The sequence below is a fragment of the Aythya ferina genome (genome assembly GCF_964211825.1).
Source record: "Aythya ferina genome assembly, chromosome: Z".
NCBI classification, from domain to species: Eukaryota; Metazoa; Chordata; class Aves; order Anseriformes; family Anatidae; genus Aythya; species Aythya ferina.
In genome coordinates, this window is record NC_140299.1 from 10,495,851 (window position 1) to 10,520,234 (window position 24,384).

General features: G+C 57.8%; 2 protein-coding genes across 10 annotated transcripts; both read right to left on the minus strand.

Moving 5' to 3' along the window:
* Positions 1–134: 134 nt before the first annotated feature.
* Positions 135–16,855, minus strand: LOC311427281 (uncharacterized protein). 8 transcript variants are annotated; one of them, XR_014687284.1, is made up of 13 exons: positions 16,723–16,855; positions 16,182–16,364; positions 14,171–14,386; positions 13,529–13,783; positions 13,041–13,277; positions 7,164–7,406; positions 6,543–6,773; positions 5,814–6,104; positions 2,103–2,295; positions 1,649–1,751; positions 1,365–1,411; positions 1,145–1,216; positions 135–962 (listed from the first exon to the last, which is right to left on the minus strand). XR_014687284.1 is itself a non-coding variant. In XM_084504563.1 (12 exons), the coding sequence occupies exons 2-12, from the start codon at positions 16,291–16,293 to the stop codon at positions 937–939; spliced, it is 1,833 nt and encodes a 610-aa protein (XP_084360689.1). In that variant the 5' UTR covers positions 16,294–16,364; positions 16,723–16,855; the 3' UTR covers positions 135–936. The 8 variants fall into 8 exon arrangements, 3 of the variants coding, with proteins under 3 accessions (XP_084360689.1, XP_084360688.1, XP_084360690.1); XR_014687285.1 differs by having other exon boundaries at positions 1,649–1,746; positions 2,103–2,526; XR_014687286.1 differs by having other exon boundaries at positions 2,103–2,526.
* A 2,729-nt stretch (positions 16,856–19,584) lies between these two features.
* LOC311427282 (uncharacterized protein) lies at positions 19,585–22,728 on the minus strand. 2 transcript variants are annotated; one of them, XM_084504565.1, is made up of 8 exons: positions 22,577–22,728; positions 21,850–22,140; positions 21,646–21,743; positions 21,324–21,516; positions 20,836–20,944; positions 20,551–20,597; positions 20,331–20,402; positions 19,585–20,150 (listed from the first exon to the last, which is right to left on the minus strand). In XM_084504565.1, exons 1-8 carry the CDS (start codon positions 22,680–22,682, stop codon positions 20,038–20,040), a joined length of 1,029 nt encoding a protein of 342 aa, XP_084360691.1. In that variant the 5' UTR covers positions 22,683–22,728; the 3' UTR covers positions 19,585–20,037. The 2 variants fall into 2 exon arrangements, with proteins under 2 accessions (XP_084360691.1, XP_084360692.1); XM_084504566.1 differs by lacking the exon at positions 22,577–22,728 and adding an exon at positions 22,285–22,411.
* Positions 22,729–24,384: the final 1,656 nt, after the last annotated feature.

Genomic DNA, 24,384 nt, shown 5'->3' on the forward strand with positions numbered 1-24,384 from the left:
AGTCACGGGGGCTGTGGAGGAGCACAGCACATCCCTGGCCTTCCACTTGGCCCAGGTAGCTCAGCACCCACAGGGTGTGTGAGCCCGTAAGGGCACGGAGGGGACCAGGTCGCAGCAGTAACAGAGTGGCAGCCTTCTCCAAACCACAGGCCTTTATTGGTTGTCCCAACAGAGCAGGCAGAGTGGCGTAAAGCATGTGGGCACCCAGGAGGTGGAAGGAGCACAAACCGCCCCTCAGTTTCCCCATCTCACAAACCCGCTCACTCCCCGTTCTCAGCCATCACTGGCTTGAGCCCACCCTTTCCCTCTCGGCCCGATATCCACGGGGAGCAGCTCCAGCAGAGCACGCAGGCCACACCAGCAATGTGCTTGGTCCCAGAGGCCGGACACACTCCCTAGGATGAGGGGCAGATGCACCCAGAGCACTGGAGGACACCCAAAACACGCCTTCGCTGGCACAGGCCGTGGGCAGCTCCTGCCCTGTAGCAGAGGGTGCTGGTGACAGACGAGAGAGGAAACGGGAGGGGAAACAATAACCCAGCACAGGCTGTAAGAGGTCCTGCTTACAGCTGGGGAGCACCAAAAGTCGAGAAAGGGCCATGAGGAGGCCTCCAAAATGCCGGGCCCCATGGGGTAGGAGAAGGCCCAGGAGCACCCAGTGCCTCTTCCCACGGTCAGACTGGGAAGCCTCTCGCACCGCTGCCTGTCCAGGCAAGGCCAGGAGGGCTGGAGAGGGCAGTGTCTTCGTGCCCTGAAAGAAACGGCTGCAGTCCTCTTGCTTTGGTTGCCCGGACGAGACCCCCAGTGCTGGTCACAGTCACGCAAGAGACGGGGTCCTGGCAGCCACCAGCACTAAGCTGGGGTCGTCCTCCCCGCGGTCTCTGCTCTCTGACACCCGCAGTGGTCTCCCAGCGTCCTGCGCAGGGACAAGGATGGTCACTCTCCAGCCCGGCCACCTCTACCTGCGGACACCAACAGCACCCAGGGCAGAGGCTGATGCCAGCCCTCGGCAGAGCTCACGCTGCCACAACCACGAGGGTCTGAGACAGGCCGGAGCGCTGGGCACTGCCTGGCACCGCCACAGCCCTTTCCTCGGGTCGCTCTCGACCCTCTGCCCCACACGTGTGTGGGGGCCATCTCCTACCTGCGTTTTCTTCGGCCAGAAACCTCTCCTTGATCACACAGTAGTGGTCCGAGTTTTCATAGGGCTGGAGCTCTGCAGGGGACAGAAACAGCCTGAGGGACCCAGGGCTGCAGGAGGAGGAGCAGCGCAGACCCGGGCAGGCAGCGGCACAGGGGGCTGCAGGGCTCTCCTGGCAATGACCTGCTCTCCTCCCAGCCTGGCCCTGCTGCCGTGGCCCTACCTGTGTAATGGTCCTCCTCGGCTTTCCTGGGCAAGGCTTTCCTCCTCCTGGGAAGGCAAAGGGGTGTCCTGAGGCTGGGGAGAGGCTGATGTGGCCCAGGGCTCTGCTGGCCTGGAGACCCAGCCAGGAGCCCACCAGCCAAGCCACAGTAGGACCAGCTGCAGCCCCCATGGCACCCAGAAAAGGGTGAGAGCAGTGCAGAAAGCCCCCTCTGTCACCAGCCACCCCGTTAGCCCAGCATGGCCTGAGGCAGAGCAGCGACTCTGAGTTCCCTGCCTACTCACCTGCACATCACAAACCCCAGGATCCCAGCAGACAGCATGACCATCGCTGACAGCACAGCCACCGCAGTGACTGCAGTCCATGGCCAGGGGCCTGGAGGCTGCCCTGAAAAGAAACACACAGCCAGCAGTGGGTGCCATAGCCTGGGCCATTCACCCAAACCCTGGCATTGGGTGTCAGTCTGGAAGAACTTCCAAGCCAGTCTGGACAGCACGACTGGGCTCCACAGCCAAGATCCACAGCCTTATTGTTCTCCTGCTGTGAGCCCCAAGGGTCCCTTTAGGCAGGGCTGGGCACCATCTTCTGTAGTGGAAGAGAGGGGCCAGCTCTGCTCACACAGACCTGAGCAGGGGCTGAAGCAATGCCACAGCTCTGGGGCCAGGACACTATCTTGTACGGCACAGGGTGGACAGACAGACACCAGCCTAAGCAGGCCCGTGGCACAGAAACCTTTACCCAAGACACTGCGTAGAAATTCCAGGTAGGATGCATCTCCGGCACCAGCAGCTGTCAGGCCCTGGACTGTCACTGTGTATTTGCTCCCAGGCATCTGGCAGGATGGCGTGTACTGGGTGACAGAGCTGTTCATTGTCACCTGCTGGAATTCCAGGAAGCTGCCGTCCTGTGCGCTCCTGGCCGTGACGTTCAGCTGCAGGAAGGACAGGAGCTGCTGGGGACCAGCACCCGGCTCCCACACTGCCCCAAGGAGGACAGCAGGGTCCTGATCTCACCACAAACACCCCTCTCCCTGCTGCCTGCATCCATGGGCAGCCCCTGCTCCCCTGGTACCCGAGGATCTCCCCTTTGCAGGAGGGCAGCGCCTGCCACCGCAGCGTCCCCGTGCTGTCATCCAGCCACAGGCGCTCCGGCTTCTCGGGCACTGGAAGAACAGCGAGACAGGGTCATGCACAAAGCACAGAACTCTTATTTTGTAGTCTCTTCTAAAACTTTGTTGCTCTTCTCTGAACAAATTCCAGCAGCTCAATATCCCTCTTATACTGATGTGCCCAAAAATGAACACAGTATTCAAGATGCTTTCTCACCAGTGCTGTGTACAAGGGGACAATAACTTCATAGTCACAGAATCACAGAATCATCTAGGTTGGAAGAGACCTCCAAGATCACCCAGTCCAACCTCTGACCTAACACTAACCAGTCCTCCACTAAATCTTATCACTAAGCACTATATCGAAACATCTTTTAAAGACCTCCAGGGATGGTGACTCCACCACTTCCCTGGGCAGCACATCTGAATGCCTCACAACCCTTTCCGTAAAGAAGTTCTTCCTAATACCCAACCTAAACATCCCCTGGCACAACTTTAGCCTGTTCCCCCTCGTCCTGTCGCCAGGTACGTGGGAGAACAGACCAACCCCCACCTCGCTACAGCCTCCTTTAAGGTATCTGTAGAGAGCAATAAGGTCGCCCCTGAGCCTCCTCTTCTCCAGGCTGAACAAGCCCAGCTCCCTCACCCGTTCCTCATAGGACTTGTTCTCCAGGCCCCTCACCAGCTTTGTCGCCTTTCTCTGCACCCGCTCTAGTACCTCGATGTCCTTGTAGCGAGGGGCCCAAAACTGAACACAGTACTCGAGGTGCGGCCTCACCAGAGCCGAGTACGGGGGGACGATCACCTCCCTAGCCCTGCTGGCCACACTGCTTCTTGTACAAGCCAGGCTGCTGTTGGCCTTCTTGGCCACCTGAGCACACTGCTGGCTCATATTCAGCTGACGATCAACCATCACTCCCAGGTCCTTCTCTGCCTGGCAGCTCTCCAACCACTCCTCTCCCAGCCTGTAGCTCTGCTTGGGGTTATTGTGCCCCAGGTGCAGGACCCGGCACTTGGCCTTGTTGTACTTCATGCAGTTGGCCTCAGCCCATCGGTGCAGCCTATCCAGATCCTCCTGCAGAGCCTTCCTGCCCTCAAGCAGATCGACACACGCGCATAGCTTGGTGTCATCTGCAAACTTACTGAGGGTGCACTCGATGCCCTCATCCAGATCATCGATAAAGATATTAAAGAGGATCGGCCCCAGCACCGAGCCCTGGGGAACGCCACTAGTGACCGGCCTCCAACTGGATTTGACTCCATTCACCACAACTCTTTGGGCCCGGCTATCCAGCCAGTTTCCAACCCAATGAAGCGTATGCCATGAGCAGCCAGTTTCTTGAGGAGAATGTTGTAAGAAACAGCATCAAAAGTCTTCCTGAAGTCCAGGTAGACCACATCCACAGCCTTTCCCTCATCCACCCAGTGCGTCACTTTGTCATAGAAGGAGGTCAGGTTCGTCAAGCAGGATCTGCCTTTCATAAACCCATGCTGACTGGCCCTGATCGCCTGCTTGCCCTGCAAGTGCTGTGTGATAACTCTCTAGAGAATCTGCTCCATGAGCTTCCCTAGCACTGAGGTCAAACTGACAGGCCTATAGTTCCCCAGGTCTGCCCTCTGGCCTTTCTTCTAGCTGGGTGTCACGTTTGCTAGCTGCCAGTCGAGTGGGACCTCCCCCGATCGCCAGGACTGCTGATAAATGATGGACAGTGGCTTGGCCAGCTCCTCCGCCAGTTCCCTCAGTATCCTCGGGTGGATCCCATCCGGCCTCATCAACTTGTGTACATCCAAGTTCCGTAGCTGGTCAACAACTATTTCCTTGTGGGTTGTGAGGGCCACATTCTGCTCCCCATCCCCTTCCACCAGCTGAGGGTATTGGGTATCTGGAGAACAATTGCTCTTGCTGCTAAAGACTGAGACAAAGAAGGCATTAAGCACCTCAGCCTTTTCCTCATCTCTCGTCACTAAGTTTCCCCCCATATCTAATAAGTGATGGAGATTCTCCTTAGTCCTCCTTTTTGTGTTTATAAAAACATTTATAAAAATATCTTCTGTTATCTTTAACAGCAGCAGCCAGATTGAGCTCCAGATGAATCCTGCTGGCCTCCATTTCTGGTGCAGGCCAGGATGCCATTGGCCTTATGGCCACACTGCTGGCTCATGTCAACCAGCACCCCCTGGTCCTTCCGTGCTGGGCAGCTTTCCAAACACTCTTCTCCAAGTGTAGACCACTGCAAGGGGTTGTTGGGACCCAAGCGCAGCACATGGCATTTAGCCATGTGGAATACCAGACGACTGGTAGGCCTCAGCCCATCGGCCTAGCTTATCTAGACCCACCTGCAGAGCGCTCCTGCATTCAAGCAGATCAATGCTCCCATGAAACTTGGTGTTGCCTGCAAAATGTCTAAGGGTACAGTCGAACCCCAAAACCTCCTGCATCCTCCTTCCTGCCCTTCTCACAGAACAGAGGCACATATGCTAACCTGCAGTCAACCTCCAGATCTCCCTCGTTAGTCAGAGCTGATGGTATATGATTGAAAGTGTCTTGGTGAGCACTTCTGCCAGCTCCTTCAGTACCCTTGGATGACTCCTGCACAGCCCCATAAGCTTAAGACCATTCAAAAGATGGAGGACGTCACTGAGAGTTCCCATTGTATGACAGGGGTTTCATCTCACCCCCTGACACCACCTTCCAACTCAGGGGGCTGGGTACTCTGAGAGCAATTGGCCTTGCTGATAAGGAGTGATGAAAAAAAGACATTAAGTACCCCAGTCTTATCCTCATCTTTTCTCACTAGGATGGAGATTCCACTTAGTCTTCCATTTGCCGTTTTGATGCTGAGGTATTTATGAAAGTATTAATTCTTGTCTTTTACTGCACTAGCCAAACTGAGCCCCAGGCTTTGGCCCTTCTCACTTTCTCCCTGAACAGCTTGACAATAGCTCTGTGTCCTCCTGAGCTGCCTGCCCCTGCTTCCAGAGTTCATAAACTCACTTTCCCTTCCTGAGTTCCCAAAAAAGCTCTCTGATCAGACGGGCAGGTCTTCTCTCCCACCAGCTCAACTTCGGGCACGTTGGGACAGCCTGCTCCTGAACCATTAAGATTTCTCCCTCGAAGAAAGTCCTGCCTTCCTGGAGTCCTTCAGCATGTGGAATTGCCTCGCAGGGGACTGTGTCAACCAGATCTCTAGACAGGCCAAAGTTTGTCCTCTGGAATCCCAAGGCAGCGGTTCTGCTAAGTGCCTTCATTCATTCACCGAAGACTTAATGTTCCATTGTTTTCTGATTGCTGTGCCCAAGACAGTCGCTGACCATCACAATATCTGTTGGGAGACACTTACCTGTTGCCTTTGTCCTCAGGAGCCGTGTCAGCAGGATGGTGCTGGAGGGCACTGAGATGGTGATGTTGTAGTCAGTGAAGGGCTGCAGATGGTCACAGGTAAATGTTCCATTCTGGCCATGCAGCATTTCCTGTGCCGTGACCTCCTCAGCCTCGCAGGGAGGGGAGGAAGGCCCTGCCAGCCTGCACGTGGCCTGCATGCACTGGCAGGCATCGGGCAGACTGCAGGTCCAGTTCAGTTTGATGCTGGTGGTGGAAACCTCCAAGGTCCCAGGCACGACCTGGAAGGCCTCTGTGAAGGAAGCATTGAAGAGGGTCACTGCCTTGCCTTCCCTTCCCCTGGCACCCTTGCAAGGTGCTGTGGTCACAGCCCTGCTCCCACCCAGCAGCAGGGAGAGGAAGCCGGAGGTGACACTGCCCACGGCAGGTCTCCAGCTGCAGAGCTGGAGGAGTCTGGATCACGATGTGCTCCGAAGCTGGGCGTGAGCTTTGCATCACCACTCACTGCTCGAGGCAACTGCTGGTGGGAGCAGACCCCTGGCTCCGTCCCCTTGCTGCCTGGCAGCAGGCTCAGCTCCTCGGGAGGGAAATGCTCCCACGGGCGCTGGCCCTCTCGCCACAGAGCACACCCGCACCCGGCTGGCAACCTCCATGCGTGCCTCTGACACAGGGCCAGCAGGACTCTGCCATCGGGCCCACCCTTCCCTCTTAAATGCACCTCCTCACTCACCCACGCACAGCCAGTGATCTACAGGCTGCCAGTAGTCAGTGCTTTTATTCACAACCCAGGACCTCTGAGGAGTTGGAGAGCTTTGGCCTGGGATATCTACACAGGCGATCTTCATGGGAGGAGGCCAGTGCCCTTCAGGGCAGCTCACCACCACCACTTCACTGAGGACGTAGGATGCCATGTCTGGGACAAAGATTAATCTGGGGTCCCAGCGGGGCTTCTGGCATTTGCCTGCAACAACAAGAGGGGAAGGTGCTAGCAGGGCAGGGGCTGGCCATGCAGGGCAAGGCAGGGGACGTGGCAGGAGATCCCTGCCCTGGCATGCTACGGTGAGGGATGGAGCTGCGGGACATGACGTGGAGCAGCTTCTGCAGCACGGCCCCAGGAAGGGGATGAGGGCAGGAAGGGTCAGCTCCAGATGCTGCCCCCGGCCGGCTGCCGCAGCTCCTCCTGCCGGGACCCTCGGCAGAGGCTGCCACCAGCTCCCTCCCCGCCCAGGCACCCCTGGGGACCTTGGGGACACAGGGCAGGCGCAGGGGCTGCCTCCCACTGCCTTTGGCATCTCCTCCTGTTTTCCCCAGCACTCAGGGGCCCCAGGAGAGCTCCTGGCACCTCTCTTACCCACACACTGCACCATGGAGCGAATGTGGGTCCAGGCACCTCCCGTGCCCTTTCCCAACCAAAGTTCTCTGTACACACGTTTCCTAGCGCTGGTGGACTGCACTTCTCTTAAACATTTGATGTGGGTGAAAGATGGCTCAAAACCCTCGGGGCAGCTCAGCATCACTTCTTCGTTCTCCTTGTACTCCTCCTGCTCTGGTGCCAGACGGAGCCTTGGGTCCCACGAGGGCTTTTGGCACGTTCCTGGCAGAGACAAAAGCAGGTGAGACACCTCCTGCTCCCAGGGACACTGCCCCCTCCATGCAGCGTGACAGCCCAGAGCTCACAGAGGCTTTCCCAGCACACTGAGCCTTGCTGCCCTCCAGCACCTCCAGCCCCTGTGGTACAGCTGCCGTGTGCTGCCGGTGGTGAAGATGCACACCAGACTTGCAGGTGAAAGAGCAGAAAAACCTTCTCCTGCACAGAGGAGTGGGCATTTCTTACCTGTTTCCCGGGGTGCTCCTTGGGTCTTGGGACCAGTACCTTCCTGTGCCTGTGTTCCCAGCAGCGGGACGAGGACCAGGAGGAAGGTCAGAGCCAGCAACTGCAGGGCCATGCTAGCATCCAGTGCCCGGGCACAACTCAGACCTCAGCCCCACTTGCTGCCTCCAGGCACTGGCAGCTGTGATTGCAAGAATTGCAACCAGAGGAAGGAAGCAGCCGCATGAGCAAGTCGTATGTGGTGAAAGAGCCTTCCTCTTTGAGGAGGGATCCTCCCATCGGTGTCAGCACTGCTGCCTTTTGCTGCTTTCCTTCCCCAGGGACACCCTGGCACTGGCACTCCCCAGAGCCCCAGCCACCAGGATCCCAGAGCTTCACCCCACAGAGCTCCTTGCTACCAGAGCGCGTTCACCAACCACCACTCACGTTCCTGAGGCTTCTGCCACATGCTTCCCAAAGCCTCTTCATGCACACGTGGCTTCTGGAGATGTCACACTCACAGCACTTCCCCTCAGTAATCACAGCTGTTTGATGTCTTCCAAGACACGGTTAGAAGAGCTGGCGAGAGCCAGGGGTAGGAAGGAGAGGGGAACTGCAAGGAGTCCCTCAAAACCCTCACACAAAGCTCCTTCAGAAAGACACGGCCAACAAACACCGCGTGTTCTCCTTCCCCTCAGCTCTGTCCCCAGCTGCCTCCTCCTCCTCCCCCTCAGCAGGCAATATTGTCTGTCCCCATCGAACCAAGCACCCTGCCCTCCAGTGCCAGCTGAATGCCTCAGGAAACCCTCGGAGCTGCTCAATCTTCCCTCCCACTCCTAAGCACTACTGCTTTTCTCTTCCTCCAGAAACAGACGGCGGCCCCCAGTCATGTCCTGGGGATCACTGGGATGTTGTCTGTGGAAGACAGCCAGCTCTGCTGGTTCTTCAAACGGCCCCGTTCACCACAAGGCTTTGAGCCCTGCTCTTCAGCCCGTTCATCACCCAGTGCAGTGTGAACGTGCTCATCCCATCCTCCAGCAGTGTGCTGCTCAACAAGGAGAGCCTCTGGGCTGACCCTCGATGTCTGGGATGTTCCAGGCCCTGGTGTCCACGGGGGAATAGGGAGGACAGAAAGCAGCTCCTCACCACACAGCCAGAGCTCTGAAGATCCTCAGGCGTGCTGCTGAGGGGTCTCAGAGGAGCTGCAGAACGACAGCTCTGGGCTCATTTCCCACGTCCTGCGGGAGATGACTTGAGCCAAAGGGGAAGTGAGTTGGGCCTCCATCACCACGCAGGCACACAGCCCGCTCACAGAGCCCCTCCAGCTGGGCCTTATTATTCCCCTCCAGCTCAGCAACAGGGCTGGGCGATCAGTCACGGGGGCTGTGGAGGAGCACAGCACATCCCTGGCCTTCCACTTGGCCCAGGTAGCTCAGCACCCACAGGGTGTGTGAGCCCGTAAGGGCACGGAGGGGACCAGGTCGCAGCAGTAACAGAGTGGCAGCCTTCTCCAAACCACAGGCCTTTATTGGTTGTCCCAACAGAGCAGGCAGAGTGGCGTAAAGCATGTGGGCACCCAGGAGGTGGAAGGAGCACAAACCGCCCCTCAGTTTCCCCATCTCACAAACCCGCTCACTCCCCGTTCTCAGCCATCACTGGCTTGAGCCCACCCTTTCCCTCTCGGCCCGATATCCACGGGGAGCAGCTCCAGCAGAGCACGCAGGCCACACCAGCAATGTGCTTGGTCCCAGAGGCCGGACACACTCCCTAGGATGAGGGGCAGATGCACCCAGAGCACTGGAGGACACCCAAAACACGCCTTCGCTGGCACAGGCCGTGGGCAGCTCCTGCCCTGTAGCAGAGGGTGCTGGTGACAGACGAGAGAGGAAACGGGAGGGGAAACAATAACCCAGCACAGGCTGTAAGAGGTCCTGCTTACAGCTGGGGAGCACCAAAAGTCGAGAAAGGGCCATGAGGAGGCCTCCAAAATGCCGGGCCCCATGGGGTAGGAGAAGGCCCAGGAGCACCCAGTGCCTCTTCCCACGGTCAGACTGGGAAGCCTCTCGCACCGCTGCCTGTCCAGGCAAGGCCAGGAGGGCTGGAGAGGGCAGTGTCTTCGTGCCCTGAAAGAAACGGCTGCAGTCCTCTTGCTTTGGTTGCCCGGACGAGACCCCCAGTGCTGGTCACAGTCACGCAAGAGACGGGGTCCTGGCAGCCACCAGCACTAAGCTGGGGTCGTCCTCCCCGCGGTCTCTGCTCTCTGACACCTGCAGTGGTCTCCCAGCGTCCTGCGCAGGGACGGGGACGGTCGCTCTCCAGCCCGGCCACCTCTACCTGCGGACACCAACAGCACCCAGGGCAGAGGCTGATGCCAGCCCTCGGCAGAGCTCACGCTGTCACAGCCGTGAGGGTCTGAGACAGGCCGGAGCGCTGGGCACTGCCTGGCACCACCACGGCCCTTTCCTCGGGTCGCTCTCGACCCTCTTCCCGGCACATGTGGGGGCCATCTCCTACCTGCTTCTTTTTCGGCCAGAAACCTCTCCTTGATCACACAGTAATGGTCCAAGTTTTCATAGGGCTGGAGCTCTGCAGGGGACAGAAACAGCCTGAGGGACCCAGGGCTGCAGGAGGAGGAGCAGCGCAGACCCGGGCAGGCAGCGGCACAGGGGGCTGCAGGGCTCTCCTGGCAATGACCTGCTCTCCTCCCAGCCTGGCCCTGCTGCCGTGGCCCTACCTGTGTAATGGTCCTCCTCGGCTTTCCTGGGCAAGGCTTTCCTCCTCCTGGGAAGGTAAAGGGGTGTCCTGAGGCTGGGGAGAGGCTGATGCGGCCCAGGGCTCTGCTGGCCTGGAGACCCAGCCAGGAGCCCACCAGCCAAGCCACAGTAGGACCAGCTACAGCCCCCATGGCACCCAGAAAAGGGTGAGAGCAGTGCAGAAAGCCCCCTCTGTCACCAGCCACCCCGTTAGCCCAGCATGGCCTGAGGCAGAGCAGCGACTCTGAGTTCCCTGCCTACTCACCTGCACATCACAAACCCCAGGATCCCAGCAGACAGCATGACCATCACTGACAGCACAGCCACCACAGTGACCACAGTCCATGGCCAGGGGCCTGGAGGCTGTCCTGAAAAGAAGCACACAGCCAGCAGTGGGTGCCACAGCCTGGGCCACGAATCTGCAATGGCCCCAGCAATGGCAACGAATCTGTGCAAGGGTATAGAGGTGTCTGTGGGCTCATGTACTGTGTGGAATGGAGGATCACCCGCACTTATGAGAAAAGAAAGGTGTCCTGTGCCCCACAAGGAGCTCCTGCACTCGTCAGCCCCTGACCACAGCAAGGTGCCAGGCAGGGAAAAGGGAGGACGTGGCAGAGAGCCTCGGGCACAGGGCGCGGGGTGAGCCAGCCCCTCCGCAGAGGAGCCCACTTACCACTGCTAACAACTAGTGACTGTTATGGCTTCTGAATGGGACACTATGCAAGCCCCTGATATCTGGCCAGGTGGCCAGGAGATTAAGGAGAAGAAAAAAGAAGCTGAAGGATGGCTAGGAGATAAAACTTGCAGGGGACGCTGTGTAAGCTTTTGACATGCTGCTAAGGAGTACAAAGGGGAAGGACAAGAAAGAAAAAAACTGAGAGGAAGACTACGAGCCTTCAGCATGAAAGACCCCCAGAGACCCCCAGGGGGACCACCGGAGACTGATGCGCATGCTCCAGTAGGAGGAACTGGATACCGCAAGCTAATTATAACAAGCCAGGTTTTTTTAGAAGTAGTAATGAATATGTATTAGTCTAGGAGCATAAAAATCATCTACTTGATGTAACTGGTGTGCGTCCTGGTGGAGCGGAGACTCCCGGGGCACCCAGCGCTGTTTGCTTGCCTCTATTCCTTTAATAAATTGTGAACTTTGATTATAATCCTATTTTGAAGACTGAGCCATTTATAACCCCTTGCTCCGTTCCCTTGCTGCCTGGCAGCAGGCTCAGCTCCTCGGGAGGGAAATGCTCCCACGGGCGCTGGCCCTCTCGCCACAGAGCACACCCGCACCCGGCTGGCAACCTCCATGCGTGCCTCTGACACAGGGCCAGCAGGACTCTGCCATCGGGCCCACCCTTCCCTCTTAAATGCACCTCCTCACTCACCCACGCACAGCCAGTGATCTACAGGCTGCCAGTAGTCAGTGCTTTTATTCACAACCCAGGACCTCTGAGGAGTTGGAGAGCTTTGGCCTGGGATATCTACACAGGCGATCTTCATGGGAGGAGGCCAGTGCCCTTCAGGGCAGCTCACCACCACCACTTCACTGAGGACGTAGGATGCCATGTCTGGGACAAAGATTAATCTGGGGTCCCAGCGGGGCTTCTGGCATTTGCCTGCAACAACAAGAGGGGAAGGTGCTAGCAGGGCAGGGGCTGGCCATGCAGGGCAAGGCAGGGGACGTGGCAGGAGATCCCTGCCCTGGCATGCTACGGTGAGGGATGGAGCTGCGGGACATGACGTGGAGCAGCTTCTGCAGCACGGCCCCAGGAAGGGGATGAGGGCAGGAAGGGTCAGCTCCAGATGCTGCCCCCGGCCGGCTGCTGCAGCCCCTCCTGCCGGGACCCTCAGGCACAGAGGCTGCCACCAGCCCCCTCCCCGCCCAGGCACCCCTGGGGACACAGGGCAGGCGCAGGGGCTGCCTCCCACTGCCTTTGGCATCTCCTCCTATATTTCCCAGCACTCAGGGGCCCCAGGAGAGCTCCTGGCACCTCTCTTACCCACACACTGCACCATGGAGCGAATGTGGGTCCAGGCACCTCCCGTGCCCTTTCCCAACCAAAGTTCTCTGTACACACGTTTCCTAGCGCTGGTGGACTGCACTTCTCTTAAACATTTGATGTGGGTGAAAGATGGCTCAAAACCCTCGGGACAGCTCAGCATCACTTCTTCGTTCCTGTTGTATTCCTCCTGGTCTGGTGCCAGACGGAGTGCTAAGTCCCACAAGGGCTTCTGGCATGTACCTGGACAAGGCAAAAGCGGGTTTCGTTGGGGTGTGGGTGATGAGGTGAGGCAGGATACCGCCAGCTATCAGCAACCACCAGCAGTCCCTCCAGCCACCAAAGGGAGATGGAAGGAGAGCCGTCCATGTGCCATAACGTGCCCCCCAGCACGCCTTGCTGGGAGGGAGGGGGCTCCCCTTGTCACTTGCCCACAAAATCCCTTCTCCACCCCATTTCCATGCTCGCTCTTTGCCCCCCACCACATCCCACGGCCGGCAGCTTCCCAGGACAATCCCACCTGCAGCAGGAGACCCCCTGCAGCCGCTCTCTGGAGCTGACCCCAAGCCCAGCTCAGGCTGCCCTTCACCTCGCCGTGCCCTGGCACCAGAGGAGCCGCAGGGCCACGGGGCTCCAGGCGAGGCACCTCCTGTCACCCCACTTACTGATGCACGTTGTGGGGCTCTGAATGGGGACCCATTGCCCCAACTTGTTTTTCTGTGTCCAGGTGCCCTTGTGCTCCCCTGTAGCCACAGCCTGAGGTCTCCATGTGCATTTAGCCTGCTGGAAGGGGAGCAGGGAACCCTCCGGGCAGCTCAGCCTCACTTCTTCGCCCTCCTCATAGACGTCCCGCTCTGGTGCCAGACGAATGTCAGCGTCCCACTGCGGCCTCGAGCATTTTACTGTCAAAGGCAAATTTGTGTGAGAGCGGGGCCAGGAGGCTTGGGAACCAAGGCCATGAGGAAACCTGAGGGTTGCTGAGCCCAGGACGGCAGCGTCACAGGGACCAGTGGGGAAGGAGGGTGCTCTGAGGGGGGAGCTCCTCAGCAGCCGGCAGGGCACCGCAGCGCCAAGCAGGGGCTGGGGTGGCAGAGCCGTGGCTGGCTCGGGAGTGTGGGGGCAGAGAGGGGACGGGGAGAGCTGCCCCGCGTACCCACACACGCTACGGGCTCCTCAATGCGGGTCCAGGCGCCTGTGCCTCTCCTCCCCCACCAGCTGACCCCATAGACAGGTTTTCCTGAAGTCTCTCCTTGAAATTCCCTCACGCATTTGGCGTAGGTGAAGGAGGGCTTGACAACTCCAGGGCAAGACAGCCTCAGTTCCTCATTCGGTGTGTAGTTCGGTGTGTAGTTGCCTTTCTTTCGGACGAGCACGACCCTTTTGTCCCACTGGGGTTTCTGGCACTTTCCTGCAGGGGAGAAAGCGTGACAGTCCTCCTTGGGGACTGGGTGCTCAGGCAGGAGGGGGCCGAGACTGGAACATGACTGCCTGCAGAGTCGGCTATTGGCACAGCCCCTGGGTGTGGGACAGGAGCCCCGCGGGGCTGTGAGGTGCTCAGAGCAGCAGGGCTGAGGGCAGGATCTGGCCACAGCTCAGGCAGACGGGCCGCAGAGGCAGGGCAGAGGCAAGGCCGGGCCCCGCTGGGGGCTCCCGTCCCGGCCCAGCTCGGGGGCTGCTCCCGGCCGCGGCCATCCCAGAGCCGAGCCCGAGGCATCCCACGGGCGCGGTGAGACGCCAGGGGCCCTGCTGATGGAGAGGAGCCCGCGGCAGGGGAGAGCTGCTGCCCCCGAGTTACCTGTGCAGGCCTGGTACATTTCAGTGCTATGCCACCTTCCCTGCTTGTCCTTCACCTCCCAGGTATGTCCCCAGAAGATCCATACAACACATCTGATCACAGCGAGAGGAGGATCATCCTCAGTGAAGCAGCTCAGTGTCAGCTCCTCCCCGTTATCGTAAAATGTCTTCTCTGGGACAAAGCGGAGGCTTGAGTCCCACTCAGGCTTCGGGCAAACTGCACAGAGAAGAAGGAGAGCGTGTCAGTGGGATGGGAAGAGCCAAAGGTGGGCAGCGCATTCTGCTGCTGCGGCCGCTGATGGACCTCTCCAGGGGTTTGTGGCTCGTTGCAGGGCACATCCCGGCAGAGGCAGGGGTAACGCTGCACAGCACGTGGGGCTGGCCCCTTCCTCCAGGCTGGAGCTCCGGGAGGGCTCCGAGAGAGCAGGGAAAGGAGCACTGGGCTTCCAGCCCTGTAGGGATTCACAGCATGGCCGAGCAGGGAGGCACTCAGAGCACAGCAGGGCCGCCCACAGACACAATGAAGGGTCCAGGTGAAGCTTCAGCGAGGCCAACACGGTGCAGGAGGGCAGCTGGCAGGCTTTGAGCAGCAGGAGGTGAGGTTCGTGTTTCGGGAAGCTGTGCTGTGGAGCGGGAAGTGGCAGCACGGGGCAGCATGCAGCTCACAGCCGGGGTGTGCGGCCCCACGGGGCTCCTCCACGGCCTCCCTTGGGCTTTCGCTGCCCCAGGATTATCCCTGAGCCCCCTCTGGCAGTTCAATTCCACTAACACAAACTGTTTGTTTGAACAGAGCCTCGTTTTACCTAGCGCTGGGCATTGCTGCTATGGCTCCTGGCCGTCTGCTAGTGAATCACGGCCAAACAGAGCCAGCCCTGCAGGAAAACATCCCCTGCAAGCTTCTCGGCCTCCCTGCTGGACACAACAGGACTGTAAGGGCACGAGGCTTTGGTACAGGCATTGAGGAAAGCTCTGAGAGAGCCGTGCAGAAAGACGGCCGGGGGACAATAGGACAAAGGGACAATGCCGCCTGCTCAGCGCAGGGAGCAGCGCTGCGCCACACGCCCCGACCACATCCTCTGCCGGCAGCGTTGGCACCGCGCACGCAGCGCTGCCTCCTCCCCAGTGCTGGGACGCAGATTTGTCATCTGGCTTCCTCAGCGCGCCCCCAGAACCCTGCCCGCCACCCCCACTCCTTCGCTCCCAGCATCGCCTTGCCTGCAGCTCTTCAGGTAGCGGTGCTCAGAGCTGGGGCACGCGTGAGGCTGGCCCAGAGGATTTGGTACACAGGAGTTCTGCTGAATGGGGACAGCCTCCTAATAGGAACATACTTGGAAATGCCTGTGATTCCTGCAGTCACCAGCCTACACTTGTGGCATGTAGATAAGGAGCACTTCCCCATTCAAGCCTATGTCAGCTCCTTCAGATCCTATACAATTTATGCAGTGAACTTCCCTAACATGACGTTGGAGAATGATCGCATCTCATGAGTTTCACATCATCTTCTGAACAGACAGGAACGGATATAAATATCTATATGTATATATTCAGTTAGAGAAGGCAAGGGTTGGCCCACTGCACCACATATCCTGCCCTCAGGGTCTCCAAGAGGCAGCAGGTGTCCCAGCTGGGAAAGCCCCTCAGGTGTCCCCCCGGACTCCAGCCCACAGATCCAATAAGCACCAGCACCACACCAGCTCCCCAGCAGAGTGGACATTGCCCTTATCGTCCCAGGAAGGCCACATGCTCAGGCTTTGTCTACATGCCATGCGGTGAGAACCAGACACCTCTTTCTCCCAGAGACACTGCCCCCTCCATGCAGCGTGACAGCCCAGAGCTCACAGAGGCTTTCCCAGCACACTGAGCCTTGCTGCCCTCCAGCCCCAAACCCCGCTGCACCTCCAGCCCCTGCGGTACAGCTGCCGTGTGCTGCCGGTGGTAAAAGGCACATCAAACTGGCAAATGAAAGAGGAAAAATTTCTTCTCTTTCAGAGAGAGGAGCGGGCATTTCTTACCTGTTTTCCAGAATAATCCTTGGGTCTCGGGACCAGTATCTTCCTGTGTCTGTATTCCCAGCAGAAGGATGAGGACCAGGAAGAAGGTCAAAGCCAGCAACTGCAGGGCCATGCTAGCATCCAGTGCCCGGGCACAACTCAGACCTCAGCTCCACTTGCTGCCTCCAGGCACTGAAATTGTATCTGATGGTTGCAAGAGGAGCAAGAAGAAGAAGGAAACATCTCGACGGGAAATCACTTTGAAAACAGGAGCCTTCCTCTTTGAGGAGGGATCCTCCCATCGGTGTCAGCACTGCTGCCTTTTGCTGCTTTCCTTCCCCAGGGACACCCTGGCACTGGCACTCCCCAGAGCCCCAGCCACCAGGATCCCAGAGCTTCACCCCAAAGAGCTCCTTGCTACCAGAGCGCGTTCACCAACCACCACTCACAGAATCACACAGAATCACAGAATTTTCTAGGTTGGAAGAGACCTCAAGGTCATCGAGTCCAACCTCCAACCTAACGCTAACAGCCCTCCACTAAACCATATCCCTAAGCTCACGTTCCTGAGGCTTCTGCCACACGCTTCCCAAAGCCTCTTCTTGCTCACATGGCTTCTGGAGATGTCACAGGTCACAGCACTTCCCCTCAGTAATCACAGCTGTTTGATGTCTTCCAATACAGTATTAGGAGAGCTGGCGAGAGTCAAGGGTACAAAGGAGAGTGGAACTGCAAGGAGTCCTGCAGAGTGTAAAAGAGAGAGCAGAACCAGAGTGTTCCACAACTGATAACACAAATAACTCATTTGTGTCATCAGAGAGACATACTGAGAAAAAGAAAGAAAAAGACATCATTATCCCAAAGCCATAAAGCCTGGATGCAACTACACCGTGATTGCCATGCGCTGTTCTAGGGCCTGCAGCTCCAGGAGGGCAGGCACAGAGGGCAAGAGTCATGTCAATGACAGAGGGAAGGAACTGGCCTCCAGATTCACTGTTCAGAATCAGGTACTCGTCTCCAAGTTGGGAGGGGGGTCTGTGATGGGAGGTTACAATATCCTGAAGGCTAGGGTAAAGATGGATGTGGAAGCGCTGTTCCCCCAAACCTGCTAGAACAGACGCAGGAGAGTCTCCCCCATACAGGGATGACAGCTCTTACCTTCCTCTGGTCACCGAGCTCATCTCTGGGGTGGGACAAGAGGATAGCTCTCACCTGAGGAAGCAACTGGTTCCAAAATGAAACAGGTCTGCTCTTCTCAGGGAGCAGAGTCTCAGACTCAGAGGGGGCAAGGAGTCACGCTTGTTGACGATGCCTGGTGTTAAAAACAGAAGCCAGCTGTGACAGAACGCTGCAGAATGAGAGCAGACTCCAATGACTGGCAAACAGAACTGCAGATAAAATGCAGCTTAGGTAAGCAAGAAACAATCGTACCTTCGCAGCAAGATGTTCTCCTCAGAGCCATGAGAGCACAAGATCTCAAGTACTAGAAAGTCTGTCAGAGGCAGCTCAGGGCCCACTGCCTATTACAACACGTATGCATACCAGGACAAATGAGAATACAATACCAGGTAAATCCACGGTTCACCTCTTTTTAGTTCACCTGCTTCTTGAACACCATGTGCAATCCTGCACCCCCGTTTCCAAAATGCTATGGGAAAATAGGGATGTTCAGAGAAAGGTGACTGAAAAGACACCAGGGATGCCTTCCAGATGGGGAGCAACCAGTAAGCTCTTCCTGCAGGAAAAAGTAAAATGGAAGCAGGATACGGCAGCTGTATAAAATGAGGGACTCAGAGAGGAGGGAAAGGGAATGGCTGCCATTCGATTTTCTCCATAATACTGGGAGGGAGGAGCATTCAAAAGGTGGCAGTTTAGAAATAAAGAAAGGAAAGGGGATCTTTACACAGTGCCAGGTAAAACTGGATAACTCCCTGCCAGTGTACAGAGTGCATCCTAAGGCTGTTGTATTTTCCAAAAGAGATTAGACAAGCTGATGGAAGAAAAGACCATCAAGAGCCATTGCATGCAAAGATACCCCTCTGACTCAGGGAGTGCTTGACCTGCAAATTGCTGGAAGATGAAAAAATGTCCCTGAGACCTCTTTTTTTTTTTTTTTTTTTTTTTTTTTTTTAAACTCAGCCCTTGGCTCCCATGACCTGTCCATTCTGGAAGAGGTGCCAGAGCCACATGCCCTGGGAATGACCGGCCTCCCCATGCCTCGGGTCCTTGGCTAACTTTTGGGATGAGCTGCGTGGCTGTCAGGTTGCTTCTAGAGCCTGCAGCATGTTGCAAGAGGTACACAAGGCTCTTGTGCAAAATTGTTAGGCAAGGATGATGTGCTGATATCTGAAGGGTTTCCTGCTTGCAGTGCCTAGAGACACCCTGTTGCCTGTCAGTCCCACACCAAGCCGAGATTTTCCTATTGCTCCAAGTCTCTCTCAAATGTTGGCATTCCCCAAGACTGGCACAACACATACTGAACCCTCCCACCATAGCTTGTGCCACTTTATTCTCAGACCCACCTCTGCAACCAGAGAACAAGTCAGACCAAGAGACCACAAGAGTCACTTACTTGTGCAGATCTGAGTCAGCAGATGGTGGTACATGCTAACAGGAGAAACCCCCCCAGGTGAGGGACTTCCCAGGGGATGACTGCAATAAAAATGCAGCACAGCAACCTGGCACTTGGCTGCTCATTTTGGCTGTCAGGAAGGGAAGTGCTCTATGAGTTGGAAGACATGCAAGAGATGCTTCCTGCCATCTGGGACGGCAAATGCAGACAGGCACATCTTGCAGGACTGGGAGGTGCCACATCAACCCAGGAGACTTGTGGCGTTCCCACAAGGGGAAAAGATCACAACCCAGACCTTGCAGAGGTGCAAGGACAGGGAGACAGCCTCAGCCTTACAATCACAGGGCATCAACTGCATTAACTGCCAGGGCAGGACTGGAGTCTCAGCACTACTCACCACCACTCACCACGCACACCTGTGCAACGGCCTGCAAGGAGAAGCAAGCATCGGGGTGAAATGATGACATCTGGCTCAAGTGGATTCTTCACAGCAAAGGGAAAAGCTGCTGCACAACAGCAGCTGGGAGAGAAGAGCGAGAACTTGGGAGAGAAACAATCCCACCAAGGCTGCCGACCAAGGGGCAGTGCAGAAGGAGGGCAGGAGGTGCTCCTCCTGCGTGTCCCTCCCTCCCACCGTGGCTGCATTCTGGGGTACAAAAAGCACATCCCACACTTTGTCACAGCCCATTCGTGACAGCCCGTGTCCCCAAGGACAGGAGGAGGACATACAGACATCTCAGCCTACCCACAGAGCTGGAGAAGACGGCGGCGATCGTCCCTGCAAAAGCCTGGGCCAGTCTTCTCTGTGAAGATTCACACAGACACAGCTTTCACACACACAAAAGGGAGGACTCATGGCCAGGTGGATGCCGTAGTGGGGCAGGCAGCCCCCTGCACACCACACCACTTTATTGGTTGTTTGGATACAACAGAGCAGTTGAGAGGGCAGCAAGCTTGGGCACAGCTCAGGCAGAGTCCTGGAGCTAGATGGGGATGGGGCTGCAAAGCAAAGAGGGGCTGGGAACCCAGCGGGGTGCTTTGGCCTCAAATGACACTTGCAGGCACCAGGTCAGGATGGAATAGCTGAGCCAAAATACTGGAGGACACAATTTTGTGGGTGCAAGCGTTTCATCCCGTGCCTTGGGCTGCTCCTGCTGTGTTACAAAGCGTGCAGGAGCTTAACGAGGGAGGAAATTTGGGGGGCTGGGGGGGGAACAGTAGCACAGCACGAGCTGTGAGGCCCTGCTTCCAGCTGTGGAGGACCAAGAGGCAAAGAAAGTGCCACCAGCACGGATCCGGGGACATTCACCCCATCTTCTCCTCTCCCTCACTGCTTTGTCTGATTCCTGAGGACTCCAGGATGGGCAGGGGCAGGGGCAGGGACAGGGACGGTCGCTCTCCAGCCCGGCCACCTCTACCTGCGGACACCAACAGCACCCAGGGCAGAGGCTGATGCCAGCCCTCGGCAGAGCTCACGCTGCCACAACCACGAGGGGCTGAGACAGGCCGGAGCGCTGGGCACTGCCTGGCACCACCACGGCCCTTTCCTCGGGTCGCTCTCGACCCTCTCCCCGGCACATGTGAGGGCCATCTCCTACCTGCGTCTTCTTCGGCCAGAAACCTCTCCTTGATCACACAGTAGTGGTCCGAGTTTTCATAGGGCTGGAGCTCTGCAGGGGACAGAAACAGCCTGAGGGACCCAGGGCTGCAGGAGGAGGAGCAGCGCAGACCCGGGCAGGCAGCGGCACAGGGGGCTGCAGGGCTCTCCTGGCAATGACCTGCTCTCCTCCCAGCCTGGCCCTGCTGCCGTGGCCCTACCTGTGTAATGGTCCTCCTCGGCTTTCCTGGGCAAGGCTTTCCTCCTCCTGGGAAGGCAAAGGGGTGTCCTGAGGCTGGGGAGAGGCTGATGCGGCCCAGGGCTCTGCTGGCCTGGAGACCCAGCCAGGAGCCCACCAGCCAAGCCACGGTAGGACCAGCTGCAGCCCCCATGGCACCCAGAAAAGGGTGAGAGCAGTGCAGAAAGCCCCCTCTGTCACCAGCCACCCTGTTAGCCCAGCATGGCCTGAGGCAGAGCAGCAACTCCCAAGTTCCCTGCCTACTTACCTAGACAGTGCAAACCACAGGATCCCAGCAGACAGCATGACCATCGCTGACAGCACAGCCACCACGGTGACCGCAGTCCATGGCCAGGGGCCTGGAGGCTGCCCTGAAACTAAGCACACAGCCAGCAGTGGGTGCCACAGCCTGGGGTGGGTGCCCAAACATTGCCTTGGGGTGTGTGAATGTGTGCGTGCATGTGTCCAGGCTCTGCAGTCCTGGCTCCATGCAGGGACAGGCAGTGAGACACAGTCGTGTCCTGCCTTTAGGTCTGACAGGCAGGGAGGATCTGGAGCAACAAGAAGTGTCCCATCTCCAGGAAACACCCACAGGGACCAGAAACCTGTCCAATGCAGTCTGGATAGACTGAGGGCACACAGTCCTAGGGCTGTAGTGCTCTGTCCCCACAATTCTGGGGCCAAGCTGCTATCTTATATGGCACAGGGTGCACAGACAGACAGCACCTAACAGGCGCGAGGCACAGAAACCTTTACCCGAGACATAGGCTTGAAATTCCAGGTAGGAAGCATCCCCTGCGCCAGCAGCTGTCAGGCCCTGGACTGTCACCGTGTACTTGCTCCCAGGCATCTGACGAGGTGGCGTGTACTGGGTGACAGAGCTGTTCATTGTCACCTGCTGGAATTCCAGGAAGCTGCCGTCCTGCGCGCTCCTGGCCGTGACGTTCAGCTGCAGGAAGGACAGGAGCTGCTGGGAACCAGCACCCGGCTCCCACCCAGCCCCGAGGGGGGACAGCAGGGTCTTGATCTTACCACAAACACCCCTCTCCCTGCTGCCTGCATCCCACTCCCCTGGTACCTGGTACCCGAGGATCTCCCCTTTGCAGGAGGGCAGCGCCTGCCACTGCAGCGTCCCCGTGCTGGCATCCAGCCACAGGCGCTCTGGCTTCTCGGGCACTGGAAGCATAGCGAGAGGGGGTCACACATGGGGACACCCACCTGGGGCTGAGTTTTTGGGGAGAAAAGCAAAGGTACCTTGGCATTACAGGCAAGGGACACTTACCTGTTGCCTTTGTCCTCAGGAGCCGTGTGAACAGGATGGTGCTGGGGGGCACTGAGATGGTGACGCTGTAGACAGTGAAGGGCTGCAGAGGTGGACAAGTAAATGTTCCTTTATGGCCGTGTAGCATCTCCTGTGCCGTGACCTCCTCAGCCTCGCAGGGAGGGGAGGAAGGCCCTGCCAGCCTGCACGTGGCCTGCATGCGCTGGCAGGCATCGGGCAGACTGCAGGTCCAGTTCAGTTTGATGCTGGTGGTGGAAACCTCCAAGGTCCCAGGCACGACCTGGAAGGCCTCTGTGAAGGAAGCATTGAAGAGGGTCACTGCCTTGCCTTCCCTTCCCAGCCCTGTGCAGACCTCCCCCACTGCCATGTCCCCCCACACCTTTTGTCCAAGCCCATTCTGCCTTCTCCCCCACGACATTTGGGCACTGCCTGCACTTTCGTCTGGGCCTGGGGTGCTCCCAGACGCTGGCAGAGGACAAGGCCAGGTGCTTGTGGTCCCTCTAAGTCTCCACCACAGGCCTAGCAGCTGATCTGTGACTGCTCCCTTTCACTCTGACAGGGACAAACACAAACCCTGCTGCATCCGCAGCTCTTTTCTCCACAGCGAACACCCACGCCATTCCCGCACCACCCCAAGCACAGGGCCTTGGTGCCTTAGGGCTGTAGGCTGTATCTGGCACCACTTTCCCTGCCTGTGGAGAACAGAGTGGCTGCTTCACTCACTCACCCACACAGGTCATATTCCCCTCTACAGGCTTCCACTGTCCCATGCTGTCCTTCACAAACCAGCCGATCTGAGGAATCAGGAAGCGTTGCCTTGGGTTAAGTTTCATGCAGGCAACCTCAGGACTGGATGACCAGTATCCTACAGGGCACGTCAGTGTCAGCGTCTCGTTGAGGTCGTAGGAACCACGGTCTGGGGCAAAGAGAATCCTGGTGTCCCACTGGGGCTTCTGGCATTTCACTGCACCGACAAGAGGGGAAAGCATTAGCAGGACAGAGGCTGGACCCACAGAGCATAACAGGGGACAGGGCAGGACATGGGGAAGGGGATGCTGGCTCTGGTCCACTCTGGTGAGGAATGGAGCTCCAGGACACGATATGGGTGAGCCCCAGACATGCACAGGAGCTGCCTCCCACTGCCTGTGGCAGCTCCTCCTGCTTTCCCCAGCAAGCATGGGCCCCAGAATTGCTCCTGGTGCCTCCCTTACCCATGCACTCCACCTTGGAGCGAATGTGGATCCAGGCACCTCCCGGATCCTTTCCCAGCCACTCCTCGATGTACACAGGTTTGCCATGAATGTTGGGCTGCACTTCCCCTGCACATTTGACATGGGTGAAGGGCGGCTGGAAACCCTCAGGGCAGCTCAGCATCACTTCTTCGTTCCTGTGGTACTCCTCCTGGTCTGGTGCCAGACGGAGCCTTGTGTCCCACCAGGGCTTCTGGCATGTTCCTGGGTGAGGCAAAAGCGGGTTTAGTTGGGGTGTGGGTGATGAGGTGGGGCAGGGTACCGCCAGCTATCAGCAACCACCAGCAGTCCCTCCAGCCACCAAAGGGAGATGGAAGGAGAGCCGTCCATGTGCCATGACGTGCCCCCCAGCAAGCCTTGCTGGAAGGGAGGGGGCTCCCCTTGTCACTTGCCCACAAAATCCCTTCTCCACCCCATTTCCATGCTCGCTCTTTGCCCCCCACCACATCCCACGGCCGGCAGCTTCCCAGGACAATCCCACCTGCAGCAGGAGACCCCCTGCAGCCGCTCTCTGGAGCTGACCCCAAGCCCAGCTCAGGCTGCCCTTCACCTCGCCGTGCCCTGGCACCAGAGGAGCCGCAGGGCCACGGGGCTCCAGGCGAGGCACCTCCTGTCACCCCACTTACTGATGCACGTTGTGGGGCCCTTAATTGCAAATTTAGGTACTTAAACTGTTTTTCCTTGTCCAGGTGCAAGGCAATCACACCCTGCACAACAAAAAGGTGGGCACTGTTATTGTTGCCCAGACATAAGATCCAAGTGTGCACTCGCAGAAGGATAGATACTATACTGCAATTACTTTGTTCAGGGAAAGTAATAAGACCCTCTACCTCCTGCAGCAGCTACAGAATTGCATGATAACCAAGCCCTACGTGCATGCCTTGCTGCCTCTGATGCCACAACTCACAGATAAAAAGAACAGATATTCATTTTCTGACCTGTCTTCCTAGCACAACCTGTGATTCCTGCAGACTCCTCATATGCTCCCTGCTGTTGCCTGAATTAGATGTCAGAGAGGGGCCAGCTCTGCTACTGCAAACCCAAGCAGGGACTGAAGCAATGCCACAGAGGCATCCTCTGGGGCCAGGACACTATCTTGTATGGCACAGGGTGGAAAAGACAGACACCAGACTAACAGGCCTATAGCACAGAAACCTTTACCCAAGACACTGGGTTGAAATTCCAGGTAGGAAGCATCCCCAGCGCCAGCAGCCGTCAGGCCCTGGACTGTCACCATGTACTTGCTCCCGGGCATCTGACGAGGTGGCGTGTACTGGGTGACAGA